The 22,037-nt window shown below is 43.6% G+C and overlaps 1 protein-coding gene across 1 annotated transcript in view; it reads right to left on the bottom strand.

Annotated features, from left to right (window-relative positions):
- Positions 1-670: 670 nt before the first annotated feature.
- Positions 671-22,037, bottom strand: part of canx (calnexin) — a 70,930-nt gene continuing 49,563 nt past the window's right edge. Inside the window, exons 12-15 of the mRNA XM_034182275.1 lie at positions 21,760-21,879; positions 12,935-13,079; positions 3,695-3,783; positions 671-3,421 (exon numbers count right to left, since the gene is read on the bottom strand). Coding sequence (XP_034038166.1) covers positions 3,365-3,421; positions 3,695-3,783; positions 12,935-13,079; positions 21,760-21,879 — 411 coding nt within the window. The 3' untranslated portion in view covers positions 671-3,364. The remainder of the gene's footprint in view (positions 3,422-3,694; positions 3,784-12,934; positions 13,080-21,759; positions 21,880-22,037) is intronic.

Here is a 22,037-nt window from a genome sequence, read left to right as displayed (position 1 = left end):
TTGATATGGCACACCTGTGAGGTGGGATGGATTATCTCAGCAAAGGAGAAGTGCTCAGTATCACAGATTTAGACTGGTTTGTGAACAATATTTGAGGGAAATGGTGATATTGTGTATGTGGAAAAAGTTTTAGATCTTTGAGTTCATCTCATACAAAATGGGAGCAAAACCAAAAGTGTTGCGTTTATATTTTGTTGAGTGTGTATGTATGTATATATATATATATATATATATATATATATATATATATATATATATCCGCCAAGATTGCAGAATAGGGACGATTTGTGTCATCACTGTAAAAGACAGAACTTAATTGAAAATGATTGGCAGCTGGTCACCTTGCATCAGCCTCTTGTTCCTAATGTGCCCAGGGGGTGATGGGGTCCCAGCCACACTTGACAGTAAAGGACAGTTTCCAAACAGCTAAATTGTACTTCCTGCATTGTTTATTGGGTCAAAGGTGAAGGGTTTTTATTCTTTCAGAACACTAACACACGAAAGAATGAAAACTGACTTTGGCCCAGCAGAAAGTTTTCATATTGGCATAAATAATGGCAACAGACATGTTTATGAAAGGCTCATATCAGCTGAAACATACCAGCCATCTGCTGTGTAGGTCAGGCTCCAGTCTCATCCATAAATATGCACATCTAAGAACCCATTAAACGAGAGCTTGCTTTCATTTGGCCTTTTTATTAATCAAAAACCTTTTACATGTTCAGAAGAGACTTATTTCCACACACACACACCTGGCTCTGTCGTCACAGCGTTTCGGATCAATGGTGGACCTTCTTGTGACATGTCCATCTGTGTCCAGGTCCACATCAAAAAGCTGTCACCAAGGCAAACAAAGCTTTGCCAGCAGATACAGTGTTCAGCCTACGTTTGTTAGCAAGGCAGCTTCAGCTGAACAACACAAAGACACTCAGGACTAAAAAGAAGAAAACCACAGAAACAACAGGAGGGTAACGCTGCTGCCACAGCATGCCGCCTGCTGGACATGGGCGCTGTCAGAATATCACTGGGCAGGAATTTTGAAAGCTGCCAAAAACAGGGGGGAAGAAACTAAGATGTGATTATTTTTTCATTAAAGTAACTAAACATTAGAACACAAACATCTGACAGTTTACGTTGATCCAAAATGAACAAAAATCAAATTCAGTCTGTTTTCTGCACAGTAAAAGTAGGCGGTCCTGCACACTGAGACATGATTGGTGATCACGCCCCCTTACCTAGCTACATTTAAGGGATTTGAAAAACCCACAATGACCAAAGAAAACCAGTTTGTGCCCAGCAGCACGCCAGTCAAAACAATCAGCCAATCAAAGACACCGGACAGCGTGGCACCTTCAGCTGTTTTTACACGAAAAACCATAATTAAAAACTTAGCTTTAAGAGTCTGTTCATTTCAATAAGTCAGACTTCAGCTGTGAACACTGTTCTTCAATAAAAACAGGTTCAATTGAGCCCTCAATTGTCCGCGTAATTGGTGAATCTTTTTAGACTGAAGCATTTGTTTCAAACTTCAATTCTGAGGCAGCATTGATGCTTTGAGCTTAATTGTGGACAAAGTTTTGGACAATGAACACAGAATCTGAAGGTCGTAAGGACATGACAAGAAATTGCTCATGATCCACGATGCCAAAACTTTATCGTTTATGTGAAAAAGAAAAAAAGTTTAAACATGATGCCAACGAAGTCAGGATTTTTAATCACATGCTGAAAAGCTGGATTTTAGCTCCACCTCCCACATTACCAGATGCATCAAATAAAAACCAGATCAACTCAAGCCAGTTGACTTGATTTCAGGACAACAGGACATTTCTGATCACGTACCGACCGCATCGAAGCGAGCACCAGGATTTTTCCTCGCCACTGATGTGACAGTTCTACAGCTGGTCTACGCGAGCGATAATTTCTGATGCTACATCGCAGCATCACGCTGAACAAATCCAGAGAAATGTGACACTGTCTTCAAACGCACATACTCTGACCACAAACGTTCAAGATATTCAGAGAAAACAAACAAGAACAGCGGATTCAGACATGTTTAAATAAGCTGCTGCAAGGGTTCATTATGTTTAAATTAAAAATTACTAAATCAATCGTAAGCAGAAGAAACAAGGTGGATAAATTAGCAACAAATGCACCAACAATATAGATTAAAAAAACAAACAAAAACCCCTTAAATGTACATTCTGAGGCAAAAAGAAAAAAAAAAAGTTGCTGCTCGTGGGAAAACCTTTCCCGCCATAAACGATAAACACTGAAGTGAATCAATCAGCAACATATTAGAGTCTTTCAAACACAGACGATTACGAGGCGATGACATTAAAGGGGGGCGGGCTAATGCACAAAGCTAGCTGGAGTGTTGACGTTAACACACAATTTAAATGCTGGGAAGGGAATTACTTTTTAGTCACATACATTTGCTGTGTTTTATTGGAAATAGTTTGCTTTGAAGAACTTTTAAAATGAGTAAATTAGACTTTCAGCAGCTTAGCACTAGCTTAGCCAATACACTAATCTGCTAAATCAGATCATACAATAAATTACAGACAAAACCCCCCCCCCCCCAAAAAAAACAGGTTTATTAGTTAGCTAAAAGTTGGGAGGACGGCCAGCTGCTAACTCTGATCATTAAAAAAAATTCTCCATAATTAGGTGGCTTTGAGTCACTGAATTCCCAAATCTTCTGATAAATAGGAAGGTTTTCATTGGACCGATCAAACCTTAGAAGGTCAGAGGGAAGCCGTTAGCAAGCTGCTGCCAAAACAATTCATAAACTGTCGGATGTTCGACGCTGGTATTTTATTGGTGGGCGTGGTTAACCAGATAAACTTATTTTAACTGGACTGAGCAAATCAATCACTCATGTTGGAGACTAATTTTGTCTCAATTGCTGGTTGCTAACTGGGCAGCTCAAATGAAACGTTAGTAGGCTACACAAAATTAGGCTAAATGTTCATAGTTTACAACCAACATTCCAGAAGACTAAAGAACAAACTGTCCACAGGTCAAACAGAAACCTGGCCTAGTTCAACTTCTTCATTTGGTGTTAGCAGTTTTAGCATGGCGCTGGGTGGTTAGCAGGATCTACAGCAGATAGCACAGCTGTGCAGGTTTGGGTCTGCTCAGGTGTTAAAGGAATGATGCACAAACATCTCACTCACAAACTGTCACACCAACTCAGTCTTGTTCATACTGGAATTAGCATCCATATCGAAGGTCTTGTGTTTAGCTTCCTGTTAGCGCTGCTGCTTCCGTGGGCTCCATTTGGGTGACATTACCTCAAAAGAGGGGGTGGAGGGGAGGTTTTTTTGGGGGGGAAGTCAAGGTCAGGGGCCCTCAGATTCAAACATCAGTCCTTTCTGACCCTGCTCCTGGGAGATCTCCGCAGAACCTCATCCTCTGCGTTCTGAAGAGAAAAGTTAGATTTTTAGCAATTAGCCTGACTGCAAAAAGGATTTTTTTAAAAAGTTACATTTATTCTGCTATAAATTAAATTAAAACTGGCCCACACCAGATCATCCAAAACGCCTTATTTTTCTCAAATATTTTCCAAGCTTTCCAACAGTTATTTGGATCACAGTAAAATATCCCAAACATTAAAATTTAATTCTAAGTCTGATAAAAAAAAAAAAAAAGTTTAAACTTCTGACTGTGTGAAGGTAAAAATGAGACTGCTCACCTGTGTGGGTGAGGCTTCCTTTTCCTCCTTTTCCTCCTCGTTCTCCTCTGCCTTCACAGGATTTTCCTCTCCATCACTTTTCTCTGCAGCTGGGGGGGGGGGGGGGGGGGGGGGGAGAATTCATCCGTCAAAAAAAAAAAAAAAAAAAAAAAAAAAAAAAAAAATCAGGAGTTAATACTTTTACCCTGCATTCGGATTTGTACAGGCTCATCCATCAGCCATCCTCACTGTTCGAAAAGCTCAACAGACTCGTCACTGATCACTGCACACCATCTGCGGCACCATTTTGATTCCAAACAACATAATTAAGACGTAACTAAATCTGTTAAACTGACTAAAAGCCTTTTGTGACCGGAGTTTTACTGTGAAACCAAGAGAACGGCTTCCTACTTCCTGCCATTGTGCATGTGCTCAGCCTCCTCATGGTACTCACAAGCCTCTCAGCAAAAGTATACTGTACCTGCATTAACTGTCCACCAGGTGGGGATATCGTTCCATTTCGAGAGCCGTGGGAAACAAACCTGTTTCTTATCGGAGTAGATACAGACACAATAAGCAAAAACTGACCAGACGGATCACAGCGGCAGAGAAAAGGCTTCAACTCTGCCTGATACAATACTACCTGACAGCAGGCGGGTTCAGCCACGTGTCTGGCAGTGCCACATGGTTCAGGGGTACGTCCGGACCATACAGATGGTCAAACAGCAGATGGCACTGGTTTTGCAGGTTTGACCATTTCCAGACGCCTGAACCACAGCAGACATTTACAAATGACTGATGGTCGTGTATTTAAAAAACACTTGCCATAAAGTTTGGGAACCTTCTGCCTCCCAGTAAATAACGGCACATTTAGCACAAACTATCTGTTCAGTTACAAACACATCAAACTGAATCTATCATGAGTTAATTTCTTCTTAACGATGTTTCAAACATGAAGCAGATTAACATTTCTGGACGATTTTAAATTTCTTCAAGGCGCTTCACACAATTAAGGTCTAACCTTACCAACCCCCAGAGCAACAGTGGTAAGGAAAAACTCCCTCTGAGGAAGAAACCTCAAGCAGACCACACTCAAAGGGGGACTGCTCTGTTTGCTTATAAAGCGTTTCCTTTTTCTGGCCCAATTTTTTTCAATTTTCAATTTATTTTCCTTTATATAGTGCAAAATCACAACAGAGTTGCCTCAAGGCACTGCACACAAGTAAGGTCTAACATTACTAACCCTCAGAGCAGCAGTGGTAAGGAAAAACTCCCTTTGAGGAAGAAACCTCAAGCAAACTAGACTCAAAGGGGTGACCCTCCGCTTGAGCCATGCTACAGACAAATTACAGAATTCACAAAACGAATATACAGGAAATGCTGTTTGTGCACAGGACAGGAGGGTCTCCAGCACAAATACCACACCCATCTCTGGATGGAGCTGCACCTTAAACAGAGAGAGAGAGAGAAAAAAAAAAAAAAAAAACCAACAACAGAATCAGGCATCAGAAAGACAAGAAATACAGTATAATTTGTCAGCATTAAACAACAAGAAAAACAGGATACTAAGGTGATCACCAGCCACTAGCCCTAAGCTTCAATAAAAGACTCAATTTAGGTAAAGTTGAGGCCACGGCACGTTTCCTAATAAAATGAATTAAAAGAATAAAAAGTGCAGAACTATACTATGCCAGTATACTAGCCATACGAAAGGGAAAATAAGTGCATCTTAAGTCTGGACTTGAAAGCCTCCACAGAATCTGACTATTTTATTGACACGGGGAGATCATTCCACAGAACAGGGGCACGATAAGAGAAAGCTGTGACCCAACAGACCTGTTATTCACCATCAGGACACAAAGTAGTCCTGCACCCTGAGAATGCAAAGCCCGGGCTGGTACGTAAGGTTTAATTAGGTCAGCTAGGTAGGGAGGTGCCAGTCCATGAACAGACTATTAGCAGAACCTTAAAATCTGATCTCACTGGGACAGGAAGCCAGAGAAGGGATGCCAAAATGGGTGTAATGTGGTCAACTTTCTACTTCGTGTCAAACTGGGGATAGACACCACTTCACAAATCATAGGCCTGTTTCTTTGCTTCCACATTTTTCCAAAATATTAGAAAAATTATTCAACAATAGATTAGATAAATTCATAAACAAATTACTTATTGACAGTCGATATGGATTTAGAGCAAATAGTTCAACATCACTGGCATTAATAGAATCAGTTGACGCGATCACAAATGCCATAGATCATAAGTTACATTCAGTTGGAATATTCATAGACCTTAAAAAAAAAAAGCTTTCAACACAATCAATCATGATATATTAATCAATAAACTTGAACAGTATGGGATCAGGGGATTAGTGTTGCACTGGGTGAGAAGTTATTTGAGTAACAGCAAACAATTTGTGAAGTTGGGTGAATATACATCATGCTTGGACAATGCTTGTGCTGTCCCACAGGGGTCAGTATTGGGTCCGAAATGCTTTATACTTTATATAAATGATATTTTTAATGTGTCTAAGATATTAAAATTAGTATTTGCAGATGACAAGTTTTTTTTGTTCTGGGGGGATTTGCAGAAACTACTAAGGAACATCACTACAGAAATGGGAAAGCTGAAAATGTGGTTTGACAAATTGTCATTAAGTAAAGCAAAATATATGTTATTTGGCAATTGTAATAAAGACATACAACTACAGTTACAAGTACAGGGGGTGGATATTGAAAGAGTATATGAAACTAAGATTCTTGGGGTGATAATTGATGATAAAATAAACTGCCAGTCTCATAAAACATAAATAGAGCAAACTGTCAAGAAGCATTTCAGTTCTGAACCACAACTCACTCCGCATTCTCTATTGCTCACTGATCTTACCATATTTACACTATTGTGCAGAGGTCTGGGGCAATAATTATAAATGTACAACACAACCATTATCCATACTGCAGAAAAGAGCTATAAGAATAACTCATAATACTGTTATAGAGACCACACAAATTCACTATTCTTAAAAAATTTAAAAATTTATGGATCTGGTTCATTTTCAATCAGTACAAATATTAAAAACATGTTCTTTAATAGAGTAGGGGATTATAATCTTAGGGGGGAGTTTAACTTAAAACATCAGTGGGCACGTATAACATTAAAAGGTTTTTGTATTTCTGTTTGTGGAGTGAGGAAGTGGAACAGATTGAGGGTGGCGCTCAAGCAATATCCAAGCATGAACCAGTTTAAGCAACGGTATAGGCACATGGTTTTTTCTAGGTATAAGGAGGAGGAAGGGTGTTGAGGGTTAGGGTGTTTTGTTGATCGTTTAGTTGTGTGCACTTTGTTTTTCTATCTTGTAAATATGTAGTATAAAATCAGGCATTGCATATGTATGTAGAAATGTATGTATGAGTTTTTACTTACCACTGTTGCCTGTGTGCTTGCTCTGGGGCTTGGTAATGAGTATGTATCTATGTATGTATATAAGGGATGGGCGTTTATAAGCTTTGCTTCTGCTCACCCCCTTTTGGTCACACGTCACTATGGAATTGTCTTGTGTATCAGTTTTATGTTAGAGTTTGTGTGCCAAATGAATTCATTCATAAATTTATTCATTCATTCAAAAGTCTGGATGCAGCATTTTGAACCAATTGGAGAGCCCTAATGCTGGGCTGCGGTAAACCTGAAAATAAAACACTGCAGTACAGTCCAATCTAGAAGAGATGAACGCATGGATCAGGGTTTCAGCATCAGCCATAGACAGGATGGGACAAATCTTTGCTATATTTCGCAGGTGGAAGAAAGCAGTCATAATATTTCTAATGTGAAGGTCAAAGGACAATGTAGGATCAAAAACTACCCCAAGGTTCCTCACTTTTTCAGTGTGATGTATGACACACGAGCCTAGGCGAGGCGTTAACTGGTCAAATTGATGCTGATGTCTCACTGGAACAAGAGCCATCATTTCAGTCTTATCGGAGTTTAAAAGTAGAAAGTTTCTAGACATCCAACTTCTCACTGATAAAAGGCAATCTTATAAGGATTTTATGTGAATTAGAGATTACCAGCAGTTATCGGCATGTACAACTGAATATCATCAGTATAGCAGTGAAAGGTAACCCAAAAACAGCAGTATGTGCCCAAGGTGTGCTATATAAAGGGAGAAAAGCAGGGGGCCTAAGACGGACCCCTGTGGAGCCCCAAATTTCATGTCACTAAGGTTAGAGGTATTGTTGCTGTAGAAAAATACAGTGAGAATGACTGGTCAGGTATGACATCAACCAAGCAAGGGCACTCCCAGTAATCCCAAAATGATTTTCCAGCCTATCAAGTAGAATATGATGATCCACGGTATCAAATGTAGCACTGAGATCTAACAGCACCAGAACCGTAGTGGTATCCGAATCCACTGCAAGCAGAAGATCATTCGCCACTTTAGTGAGAGCCATCTCTGTGGAATGATATTTTCTAAAAGCAGACTGCAGTGGCTCAAAAAGATTATTCTCAATAAGGTGGTCCATGAGCTGCCATGACACCACTTTTTCCAGAATTTTAGAGCAAAATTATAGATTTGCTATCAGCTGATAGTTTTTCAATACACTAGGGTCGAGATAGGTTTCTTAAGTAATGGTTTAATCACTGCAGATTTAAAACATTTAGGAACAGATCCAGAAGTTAAAGAAAGATTAATAATGTCCAGCACAGACAACCCAAGAGTGGGCCAAAGGTCCTTAAACAGTTTTGCTGGTATAGGATCAAATACGAGGGCAGGCTGAAAAGTTCTAAGGCTGACTATGATGCAGTTGTCGAATTGAACAAATTCAGGGTTATTTTTCTACATAGTCTCCCTGTAACTCCACACACTTCTTCCAGCGGTGCTTGAGTGCTTCGATTCCCTTGGCATAGAAGCTTTCATCTTGAGAGTCAAAATAGTCCTCAACGGCAGCCATCACCTCATCATTGCTCCGATAGTGCTTCCCAGCCAAGTTTTTTTTTTCAGGTTTGAGAACAGATGAAAGTCCGAGGGTGCCAAGTCAGGGGAGTATGGTGGGTGATCTACCAGTTCGAATCCACACTCGTGGATAGTGGCCATGGCCACTATTGACTTGTGAGCTGGGGCATTGTCTTGATGGAACAGCACCCCTTTCGTCAGCTTTCCTGGTCGCTTCTTTTTGATAGCCTCGCGCAACTGTCTCAGTAGGTTAGAATAGTACTGTCCATTTATGGTTTGTCCCTTTTCAAGATAGTCCACGAACACAATGCCCTTGGCATCCCAGAAAACTGAAACCATGACCTTCCCCGCAGACGAAACGACCTTGGCCTTCTTTGGACGTGGTGACCTTGGGTGTTTCCACTGCATTGATTGTTTTTTTGTCTCTGGTTCAATGTGGTGAACCCAACACTCATGCTGGGTAAGAAAACGTTCCATGTAATTGGCTGGATCCTCTTCAAATTGGGCCAAGTTTGCCTTCGACATGACTAGCCTGGTGCGTTTCTGATCAGGCGTCAGAAGACGTGGCACCCACCGAGCTGACACCTTTGACATTCCAAGTTCTTCATGCAGAATGTGTTCAATTCTCTCACGGGATATTCCCACAACATCTGCTAGCTGATTAATCGATCGTCTGTCGTCCATCACCATTTCATGAACAAGGTCAATGTTTTTCTGGGTTGTGACTGTTGCAGGCCGCCCAGACCTTGGGTCATCTTAAAGACTCTCTGCCCCTCTTAAATTCAGCTGCCCACTTATGCACTGTAGATATGGAGGGAGCTTCATCCCCTAATGTAGCAACCATATCTGCATGAATGTCCTTGGACTTTAACCCCTTCTTATGCAGGTACTTAATCACACCGTGATGCCAGATTTTGTCCATTTTTGCCGTTTCCCTCTACCACAAACATTCAAACTTGGCTATGAACCACAAACTACCTCACAACCTGGAAGAAAATAACAGTCATCAGAAGAGTTGAACTTAATGCATGCCAAGTTTTATTGAAATAGCATTTCTCCTTCTTGATGAGCCTTAGAACTTTTCAGCCTACCCTCGTAAACAGGTTGTGCTTTTTGTTGATGTTACGAGTTTCGTCAGCATGCCTAGAGAGATGCTCTCAAATTCTGTAAATCTAGGTAATACCTCAGTAATGGTGCCCACCTCAACAGCAGGGTTAATGCATGCTAGGATATGTTTAACCTAATGTCTTCTATTTTCTTCTCAGAATAATCCAGGAAATCTTGTGCTGTAAAAGGAGCACGAACTACGAGGTGGTTGTCCATGAATAAGTGTTGCCACCATGTCGAACAATAACTGAATTATGCTTGTTTTTGTTGATCAGAGTAATAGGTCCGCTTTGTAGCCAGTAGTGCATGCTTATAGTTTAAGACACGCAAGGTGGAATACTTCAATGTTCGTGACAGCAATACCACATGCGAGAACCAAATCCAGGGTTTTTCCACTATTGTGCTTCAAGTCCCGAATGCATTGCTGAAATCCTAACGCATCCACAATTTCCATAAATGATTTGCAGAGGGGATCAGAAGGCTTATTTATATGAACGTTAAAGTCACAAATGATCAGAATGTTATCTGCACTAGTTGACAAGTTAGAGATGAACGTACCAAATTCATCTAAGAATTCAGAATATGGGCCAGGAGGGCTATATACAGTGAAAGTAATATGGCTGATTTTTATTCTTCTGACCTTGGCAATGCGTAATATCCTGAGCAGAGCGGAGAATCAGATGCTCAAACGAGTTATATTTGTGACCCACCAACGAATAAGCAAAACCTAGATTTATAAATAAGAGCAACACCCCCACCTTGCTTCGCATCACGAGGGACATGACTAAGTGTATATGCTGGTGGGCAGGCCTCATTTAAGGGGAGGACAGCTGTAGGTTTAAGCCAGGTTTCATATAACTCAATCATATGTAAGTGATGATCAATAATCAGATAATCAACAATGATTTTGAGGACAGTGATCTTGTGTTAATGAGACCCAGACTAAGGACCTCAGTGGGGTTGATAGTTGAACTGTTTGGGTTTAGGGGTGGTTCCAGAGTAGCATATAAGATGCCTAGAAGTAGGTTTAGGTTTGTGACAATCCACACACGTAGTTAGCAGACACGAAATCTTTGATATTGTCGGAACAACTCTTTGGCCATCCTCAATTTCAACGTCATCCAATGTAGTAATAGTATTATGTTTGCAAAGCACATCCCTCTATGATTTTTATGGACATGTCTACAGAAGCAGGTCACAGCCTCAACTTGTTGAATTTCCCTCCCTGGCAGATAAACTGCACTATCACTATAGTGGATTTTCTGCACTAATTTCCCTGCTAAGCCAATGGATTCCACAACCACATTTGTTATAAGCCTTGCAGGGTCTCTCATCACCTGTTCCATGGCCTGCTGAAAATTCCTAATGTTACCCTCCCTGTAGGGCTCTATCCATGTTCGCAGACAAGATGGCGGCGCCTACCCCAGTAGGGTGGAAGCCGTCCGGCATCATCAAGCCACAGCGGCCCCAGAAGGAAGACCAGTTATCAATAAAGCTAAAGCCTTACTGTCTACAAAATTGTGCCAGCCACATATTTAATGATGTCAGCCTGCTAAACGCCTCACCATTACCCCGGGCAGGAGAGAGGACCAGAGATTATTAATCGATGCCGACATCTTTCTGGCAAGGTCACAAGTCCTCTCTGTCCATTTTTGTGACCTGAGTGCTTCATCCTGACGTGAATAACTATGTGACTATATCATGTCATGTTCCTTAGTCTGTCTTCCCTCCTGCAGCGTCAGCACCCTAAGATGAGATGCAATGTTGGGAACTCTGGCCCCAGGAATACATTTAATGTCAACCGGCATCTGTAGCCTGACTTGGCAGGTGATAGAATCCCCTATCACTGAAGTTTGGTGTTTCAGCCTGGAGACAGAAGTGGAAGTCACTCGTGGGCTCAGAGAATTCACATCAGGCAAATCCAATGGGGAGAACCGATCTCACAGTTCGCAGTGGCAAGTGTGATCGGGGTACCACAACCAAGCACCAAGCCCTTCGGGGCTTCCGCCACCTAGCCACAGTCCGAAAGCCATCCTCCACAGCTGACATTTCTAGGCTGATACTAATGGACTTGCTAGCCAGCCCAACACTAACCTCATCTGGATTGCCCGTAACATGTAACTCCACTGAGCTAAGAAGCTGTTCTACTTACGGACACTGCTCTCTAAGACAGCCAGTCTATCTTCCAACATCACGCAGGATTTACAGAGGGTGTGAAGTAGTGTACTTTGTGCACTCGGAAATTCAAGAATATAGCCAAGCAAGCACGAGCTAACCACTCCTAAGGCTCACACAAGATTCACGCAGATGTAAATAAATTAATTAAAATTCACAGCAGTTAAACTGAAAAAGTAGCAGATGTATTAGATTTGGAAAAAAAAAAAAAACCCTCCTAAGAGTAAACCACTCCTAAGATTAACACAAGAGTAAAGACTAAGTTAAAATTCACAACAATTACACTAAAAAACTAACAGAAATATTAAAGAAACAGGGGAGGGTCTAACTCACTAAAGCAAGTTAACCGCTAGTGAAAATCCTAGCCACTCCTAAGATTTACACAGGAGTAAAATAATGACCTAAGATTCACAGCAGTTGCTCTGAAAAACTACCAGAAGTATTAAACAGGTAAAAAAGAAACAGCTATACAAGAAAGGGGGGGGGGGGTGTCAACCTAGCTAGCGAAAGCTAACTGCTAGCGAGACAGAACAGGACTCTAGTTAAATAAGATTCAGAGTAGATGCAGTCTGATTAATGTTGTCATCAGCAGTTCAACCTCGACTTTAACAAATGCTGATATTATGAAACCGCAAAATCATTCATCTTTTACTGTAAGATGAGTGTTTTTCTGCCGTGATTGTCTCATCAGGAAAAACACTCATGTCAAACAGCAGTCAGTATTTTCAGTGCAGATTTCAATCTGAACAGACTTCCCTTTCACACAGATGCTCAAAAAGCTTTTCTACTGTTCTTTTCTTTGTAGCTGCCAGAGGGGGCCACTGCTGCACACAATCTTTTTTAAGAATTAAGGTCCTCAATCAAGAGCAGCTGGAGGAGGAAGTGACCTCAGCATGCTCTTAAAATACTGGGATGTGAGAAGTCACAGTGCTGCAGGTGACTCTGCTGCCCCCTGTAGTCAGCTTTGAGATATGAAGCTGGCATCTGTAATTCTATAAATTTAATAGATGTAATTCCATTTTTATTCTGACCTGCAGCATTTTTCTCAGCCTCTTCAGCCTCCTCTTCCTTCTCCTCCTCTTCGTCCTTGTCCTCCTCGTCCTTCTCCTCCTCATCGTCCTTCACATCAGGCTGAGGTTCATCTGTTTTCTTGTAGTCTGCGGCTGCAGGTTTTTTCTGATGGACAAACAGAAGAGCGGCTCCGTTAGATTTTGCAGACTTGAGCCAGCAGAACAAAAATCATGAAACCAAAACACCCCACCCCTCCCTCTGAATTTTCTTCAGTACATTATAAAGGCAGAAATATTGATTATTTACAGGGGCGTGTCCTTTACAACAAGTAGAATGAGAGACCCACTTGTCTTATTGTTATCTGACTTGTCCCTTGGTGACGGGTTTGGCAAGGGCAGCACAAGAAACGACTTTGTCCTTCCTTGCCTAACGTGGTTAATATGAAATCTTCACCCAGCTTCTGAGGGATCCTCCTGAAGCGGTTCTGTTCAGGATGTGATCCAGTCAGTGAGAAATCCGAGGAAACAAACCCTTAGTACAGGAAGCTGAAGGGTTCTTGATGCTCTCAAATGCACTTTAGAACAATAAATTGAAGAAATTTAATTTGAAGATTTGTGAAAATTTTGTGAACTACAGCAGTCTGAATATTTATTAGCAGAGTTACACATGTGACAATCCAGTAACTAATACTCTGTCCCCAGTGGGAAGATTAACACGACCACAGCAGTTAAAGTATCAGAGTTGTACTTAAGATTCTTAAATATCCAACTACGCTTTTAATAAACAAAAGTTTGATAGATTATACAGAGCTCTACTTCATTAAAAGGATTCTAACAAGTCATGTTTCAACAGTAATGTTCAGCATTTGAACAGAGAAATAAAGACAGTCAGTAACGGTTACTTTTTTAGACCAAGCAGAGGGAAAAAAAATATGGACTCACTCAATTCTGAGGAATAAATTATGGAATCACCCTGTAAATTTTCATCCCCAAAACTAACACCTGCATCAAATCAGATCTGCTCGTTAGTCTGCATCTAAAAAGGAGTGATCACATCTTGGAGAGCTGTTGCACCAAGTGGACTGACATGAATCATGGCTCCAACACGAGAGATGTCAATTGAAACAAAGGAGAGGATTATCAAACTCTTAAAAGAGGGTAAATCACGCAATGTTGCAAAAGATGTTGGTTGTTCACAGTCAGCTGTGTCTAAACTCTGGACCAAATACAAACAACATGGGAAGGTTGTTAAAGGCAAACATACTGGTAGACCAAGGAAGACATCAAAGCGTCAAGACAGAAAACTTAAAGCAATATGTCTCAATATTCAAAAATGCACAATAAAACAAATGAGGAACGAATGGGAGCAAACTGGAGTCAACGTCTGTAAACAAACTAAGAAACTGCCTAAAGGAAATGGGATTTACATACAGAAAAGCTCAACGAAAGCCATCATTAACACCTAAACAGAAAAAACAAGGTTACAATGGGCTAAGGAAAAGAAATCGTGGACTGTGGATGACTGGATGAAAGTCATTTTCAGTGATGAATCTCGAATCTGCATTGGGCAAGGTGATGATGCTGGAACTTTTGTTTGGTGCCGTTCCAATGAGATCTATGAAGATGACTGCCTGAAGAGAACATGTAAATTTTCACAGTCATTGATGATATGGGGCTGCATGTCAGGTAAAGGCAGTGGGGAGATGGCTGTCATTACATCATCAATAAATGCACAAGTTTATGTTGATATTTTGGACACTTTTCTTATCCCATCAATCAATCATTTTTTCAAGACGATAATGCATCTTGCTATAGAGCAAAAACTGTGAAAACATTCCTTGCACAAAGACATATAGGGGCCAATGTCATGGCCTGCAAATAGTCCGGATCTTAATCCAATTGAAAATATTTGGTGGAAGTTGAAGAAAATGGTCCATAACAAGGCTCCAACCTGCAAAGCTGATCTGGCAACAGCAATCAGAGAAAGTTGGAGCTAGACTGATGAAGAGTACCGTTTGTCACTCATTAAGTCCATGCCTCAGAGACTGCAAGCTGTTATAAATGCCAGAGGTGGTGCAACAAAATACTAGTGATGTGTTGGAGCGTTCTTTTGTTTTTCATGAGTCCATAATTTTTTCCTCAGAATTGAGTGATTCCATATTTTTTTTCCCTCTGCTTGGTCTAAAAAAAAGTAACCATTAGTGACTGCCACAATTTTTTTTTTCCTGATTTCTTAGTGTTTCTTAAAGCCAGAAAGTTGCCATTTGAAATGACTTTAGTTTTGTGTCATGTCTGTGATCTGCTTTTTTTCTACAAAATTAAACAACTGAACGAACATCCTCCGAGGCCGGTGATTCCATAATTTTTGCCAGGGGTTGTATTCTGCATCATTGTTTTAATAATAAAAGATAGTAAGTTACAGACATGAAAATAAGGAACTTTTGTCTGTGGTCCTGAATCAGAACAAAGTGTCCAGTGTTTTAAGATACTTAATTGTTGGTTCTATTTCATTCCTCCTGACACCAGAGGGCAGTGCTTTAGCACCTAGATAACTACATGTGCGCAGCACAGAGGTCGAGAATATATACACCAACAAAGTCACACCATTGAATGTGACCTGGGTGACGTCACTGGTTGTCTTTATATACCAGACGCACCCAGCGCTCGCTTCTTTTCTACATTCTCGTATTCTTAGAGGTTGAGAACACATTTAGCTGCGATTGCCGCTCTCGCTTGTAGCCTCGCAACCCACCTTCGGTTGGAGCTACGTGGAGCCACTGCACGCGTCCTCCAGAGGCTGCGAGACACGGCTTCACCGTTTTTTGTATTCTTTGACGCCTGTCGTGAGTACACCTTCCTAAATGCCGGGTGTGCGCCTTCGCTGCTGCCCTGCTGGGTATTTTCCTCTGTGCACATTAGCTGTGTTGTTTCGATGAAAGCTGGCTATTTCTTTAGTTGTGTCACTAACCCCGTTAACTACGTGGTAGTGTGTATATCAGAACCAGTATAGTGTACTGTGTTGGGCTTGCCGTGAGTGTTTTCCACTCCTTGAAGTACTTCGTCTGCACTGCCGCCATTTGCTAAGTTTAACAGCTCCGCTAGCAGCTAGTGTTGTCGTCGTTGCTCTAAGTGACTTAGCACTTGGGCTGTGAGTTTTTCGGCTGTGTGCATCGTGTTACTGTGGCTGTGAGTGCTTCACGCTCCGTGCGTCGTGTCGAGTCTGCGGCTGTGAGTGCTTCACGCTCCGTGCCTCGTGTTACTATTTACACTGCGTGTGATTCACGCTTCGTCTTTCCATTTGTAACCATCAGGGCTTGCGTTAGCCATCTGCACGCAGTCCACAATATTGACAAGGCTTTTGTTGCATGGCTGTAATACCTGTATGGCTCCCTTGAGCCCAGATGATGGACATATGTTTTGCCCCTCCTGTCTTGGGATCGGACACCTGAGGGAAGCCCTGACTGGTGATGCCTGCCTTAATTGTGCCAGCATGCCACTGGCAGAGAGATCTGCTAGACTTGCGGCATTGGAAAGTGGAATATCTAGTGCGACTATGGCCTCCAGCCCCAGGAAGGAACCAAAGCGCCGTAAACGCCCACATGCAGGAGCCCCTTCTGCTAAGAAGATTACTCATGACCATGCTTTGGCTGAAAAGGTCGAAACGTTGACTTCTGTGTTTGCTCAGATTAAGTCCTTGCTTCTGAATCTACAGCCTAGGGATGCAGTGACAGTTCCTGTTGTCCCTAATGAGGCTGATCAGACCAATGTAGTTACTCAGCAGGAGGAAGATGTGTCTATTGCTGCAACTGATTCCTTGTACATGACAAGTGATATAAACTGTGTGGAGGATGAGAGGGATCTTTCTCCAAGCTATTCATTAGTGGGCTCTCATACCTCTGAGGCAGAGTCCATGCCGCAAACCGGATCTGGACTATCCTTTGTCAAGCAAGCTGTTCAGTTGGCTTTATCCAGGCTTGGGGTCGACAATCCCCCTGCGGAAACCACCGCTTCAAGTGCCTTTTTCAAAGTCACTCAGAAGCCTGAGTTCAACGTTCCAGTTTCACAACCATATATCGAGGAGCTCCACCGATGTTGGGCGGACCCCAAATCATTGACCCATCTATCACAGGACTGCAGAGCCCTTAGCTCTGTGTGATTCAGCGCAGTATGGTCTGAACCGTATGCACGCCGTTGACAGCATTATTGCGAACCTGGTTGTGGCTCCAGCTGATGCTGCTCAGCCGGATGCCCGCTGCCCACATCCTCAGTGTAGGGTCACTGATGACCGCACCAAAAGCTATGACATAGCTGCTCGCATCAGTCGCCTAGGCAACTCACTGTTCCATTTAGCCCTTGCCCTCTCAAAGTCTTTGAGGGAGGCAGAGGTTGATGATGCTACGCAAAGTCTTAGTGATGCCTCACTCCAAACCTTTGCTTTGGAGTGTCCAGAGAGCTTGGCAGACTGATGTCAACCCTTACCATCACTAGACATCAGGTGTGACTTGCGCAGTCCCCCCTTTCCGAATCCTGCAGAGGCACACTCCGTTCACTGCCGGTTCTTCCAGGCCAAGTATTTGGACCTGCAGCCCAACAAACTTTGGAGCGTGCTGTTGAGGCTAGTAAATCTCGGCAACAGTTTGTTGACCTACACCGGTTTTCCAGACCTCAGCCAGTCAGACGTGCTACAGCTTTTCACTCTACATCCAGGCTTCCGCTGACTCCCAGAGCTGCACGTGCTTTTGCAGTTGAGGGCCAGCTCTCCCAGCAGCCTGCCTTTCGTGAGCCTACGGGCAGACCCCCGAGAACTGAACGGTTTCGCAGAGCTTCCAGTAATCGCACCCAGAGGTCCTCAGGGATGCGAGGCAGAGGTGGTCGGGTCTGACTGCCAATGTTTGGCCCCCAGCCATTTTTCACGAAATCAACTCAGCCACTGGGAGGCTCAAGTTCAAGACCCATGGGTCATTTCAACCTTGTTCGAAGGTTACAGAATTCAGTTCAGATGTCCTCCAAAGTTCAATGGGGTGAGGATGACTTGTTTCCAACTCGGTGCAGTCTGCTGCCCAACAATGGGAGATTTTGGAACTCCTGGAGAAGGGGGCCATAGAGCTAGTTCACAGTTCAGACCAGCTCAAGGGGTTCTATTCAATTTACTTCCTTGTTCCAAAGAAGGATGGCGGCTTTCGTCCTATCCTCGATCTCCAACGTCTGAATCGTTATATCAAAGTGCTGTAGTTTCACATGCTCCGCACAGTAGACATCCTTCAAACTATCACACCAGGAGACTGGTTCACAAGTGTCGTGTCGACTTAAAAGACGCCTATTTCCATGTGCCAGTGGCGCCTCATCACAGGCAGTTTCTCCGCTTTGCTTTCGAAGGTCAGGCATACCAGTTCAGGGTGCTTCCTTTCGGCCTCTCTCTTGCCCCTCGTACATTTACCAGATGTATGGCTGCAGCACTAGCCCCACTGCAAGCTCTTGGATTAAGAATCCTACCCTACTTAGACGATTGACTTGTCTGCGCTCCGACTCAGGAGCAGGCGCACAACGACACAGCTCTTCTACTGAACCATGTCTCTCATTTAAGACTCCCAGTGAACTCTGCAAAGAGTTCTCTTGTTTCCAGTCAACGAACGACCATCGGCATTGCCATCAACTCCCTGACTATGACTGCATCGCCATCCCCGCAGAGTGGACGATGTAATTCGTCTCGTCTCACACATTCAACGGGCTGTGACGCTGCCTTTTGGTTTGCTGCTCCGGTTGATGGGCAAATTGACTGCAATGTCGCTAGTGGTACCTTTGGGACTTCTGTTCTTACGTCCCCTACAGATTTGGATCAACAACCTAGGCCTCAACTCAAAGTTGCATCAGCACAGGCTTGTATGACTCTACAACCAGTGCCTTCTGCACCTCAAACCCTGGGGGAACGTGGACTTCATCTGCAAGGGTGTCCCTCTAGGCTCTGTTCCTTCTCACCGAGAGGTGGTTGTTACAGATGCATCACTCAAAGGTTGGGGGGCCGTGTGGAATCACAGGATGGTGAGGGGTGTCTGGAGTCCCCAGGAGAGACTCCAACACATAAAAGTACTGGAGCTTCGCCCTGTGCGACTGGCTCTCAAGCATTTCCTCCCAGCCCTGAGAGGAAGACATGTTCTTGTCCGGTCGGACAACACGTCAACAGTCTATCACATAAACCATCAGGGGGGCACCAGGTCCAATCACTCATTGGCAGAAACTCGGAAGCTTCTCTTATGGGCGTTGCCTCACCCTCAGAGTGTCAGAGCAGTTCATCTGCCCGGTGTACAGAACAGCGCAGCGGATTTACTCTCCAGACAGAAACCACCACCGGGAGAGTGGAGACTGAACCCAATTGTGGTACAAATGATCTGGCAGAAATATGGTGCAGCGGAAGTGGACCTTTTCGCTTCAAGCACCTCGACACATTGCCCACAATGGTACTCCCTCTTGGAACCAGACAGCCCGCTGGGGCAGGATGCATTGGCTGACCCGTGGCCGGATTGCCTCCTTTACGCCTTCCCTCCTCTCCCGCTGCTGATGTTAACACTGCACAGGATAGATCAGAGCAGCCACAGGGTGCTGCTGGTTGCTCCATTCTGGCCTGGGAGGATTTGGTTTACCATGACTTACAAACTCCTCGAGGGAGAACCATGGGCTCTCCCGGAGAGGAAGGATTTGTTGTCACAGCTACAGGGGAGGATTTGGCACCCTCACCCAGAACGCCTTCAACTGTATGTGTGGCCGTTGAGGGGCCAGACTCCTTGTTAAGTTCTTGTGACCAGGCTGTTGTTCAGACTATCCTTAATTCACGTGCTGCTTCTGCCAGGGCTTTGTATGACAACAAATGGAAGCTGTTTGCGCGGTGGTGTGAGAAACAAAAGTTAGACCCGGAGCATTGCCCTGTGCCTATTCTCCTCAAATATTTACAAGAACTGCTGGAGAAAGGACTTTGTCGCTACCTTGAAGGTTTATGTTGCTGCAATCTCTGCCCGGCACAGTCAGTGGGTTCACACCTCTTAGTGTGTCGTTTTTTGAAAGGTGCTCTACGTTTGCGGCCTCCAAGGCTTGCACGCGTACCTTCATGGGACCTTCCTCTAGTCCTGGAAGGTTTAAGCTTATCCCCTTTCGAACCAGTTGAAAGTGCTGATCTTAAATGGGTGTCAGTGAAGACTGCCTTTCTACTTGCACTGTCTTTGGCTAAGCGGGTGGGAGAGCTCCATGCCCTATCAGTCGCTGGGGACTGTTTGCGATGGAATTCTGACGGATCTGGGGTTATGCTGTGGCCGAATCCGTCCTTTTTACCCAAGAGAATTTCAACTTTTCATGCTAACCAGCCAGTTTCCTTGGCTGTGTATGTCTCGCATTCTGATCCAGGATTATCTGTTTCAGGTTCCCTGTGTCCTGTCCAAATGTTGAAGCAGTACATTAGTGCGACTCCCGGGATCCGGAAAACAGATGCCCTGTTTGTGTGTTACAGTGATCACAAAAGAGGCTGTGCTGTCTCAAAGCAGCGACTCTCGCATTGGGTCATGGATGTCATTTTACAAGTATACAGGTCCAGAGGTCTTCAGCCTCCTAAGGTTACGTGCCATTCCACCAGAGGGGTGTCCACCTCCTGGGCTGCACTGAGAGGTGTCCCTTTGAGTGATATTTGTGCTGCTGCTGCTACGTGGGCTTCGTCCTGTACCTTTGCCCGCTATTACAGACCGAATGTGGCCGCTCCTCCTGCGGTGACTTCGGCGGTGTTGTCTGCCTCCACTCCCCACTGCTGATGCGAGGTGTGACTCTTCATGACCTTGTTGGTATTAAGTCATCCAGGTGCTAAAGCAGTCAGGAGGAATGAAATAGAACGAGAGTTACGAATGTAACTAAGGTTCTATGAATTCCGGATGACCGCCAGAGTTGCTTGTCACTCAGAGTCTTGCGAGTTCATTCCGAAAAGAAGCAAGCGCTGGGTGCGTCTGGTATATAAAGACAACCAGTGACGTCACCCAGGTCACATTCAATGGTGTGGCTTTGTTGGTATATATTCTCGACCTCTGTGCCGCGCACATGTAGTTATCCAGGTGCTAAAGCACCGCCCTCTGGCGGTCATGCGGAATTCATAGAACCGTAGTTACATTCGTGACTCTCGATTCAATTGAACAGGAACGGTATTGATAAACTAAAATATGTTGTCAAAACTGTGAAAAATATAAAACCCAACCCAATAAATCAAGGCATGAGGCCGTCCACTCTGTCTGGCAAGATGGTGACCAAACAAATTTTATTTCCCAGAAGCTTTCTAGACAAATACATTCTTCCTACCCACTGATCAGAGTTCATTCAGGTCAGTGGTCCTGATCAGCACGCGCTCGGAAATAACTCGTTTTGCGGAGTCGTGGTATGCTGGTCAGCTTGCGCGTGATGCTGGGTTCAGTGGACTCTCAGCTGCACAGGGAAGACATGACGGACACTTTGTCCTCAACTGAGCCTGTTTGAGGAGGCTGGAACAGGCTGCGTGTTCATGGGACAGAGGGAGATCGTCTCTCCACAAGGCAGCCCCTCCCCACCCCCCCGGTGTTTCCTCCAATCGGACTGATTTTTACCACAACTGCACCAAAATTAAAGCAGTTCTCACTTTAAAATCAAGTCACCATGACACAAAACTCACACAAACTTTTCAAGTAATCCACAGTTCACACTGTGAAAAAAAAACTTGACCTGTCCAATTCAGGCAACGTTACAGGAGGCCTGTGTTTTCTGCTTGTCCCAGACAATCAGAAAACTGTTAATGGGTAGGGCTGCTACAGATCATTGTGGATTCTTCCTTGTGTAACGTGTGTCACCTTGCCAGTGCAGCAGAAGACGAAGATGAGGACAAGCGGTAAAGCCACGGTGAGGACGTAGACCACCCAGAGCCACGGACGCTCCTCAGCGGCATTCAGCATCTGAGCCGTGAGACCTGGCTGAAAACCCAAGACACAAAACAAACCATTAAAATAACAAAATTAAGAACTCTGCTAAAATACACACGGCCACATAAGCATTGTGTTCTTTATAATTTGCAGTTGTTTAATTATTAAGGTTCTATTGTCTTGTGTACAAAAATGGACTGCATTTATAT

Source organism: Thalassophryne amazonica, chromosome 11 (assembly GCF_902500255.1).
Source record: "Thalassophryne amazonica chromosome 11, fThaAma1.1, whole genome shotgun sequence".
NCBI lineage: Eukaryota > Metazoa > Chordata > Actinopteri > Batrachoidiformes > Batrachoididae > Thalassophryne > Thalassophryne amazonica.
Note: the sequence above shows the minus strand (reverse complement) of the source record. Positions and strands in the feature narration are given on the sequence as shown.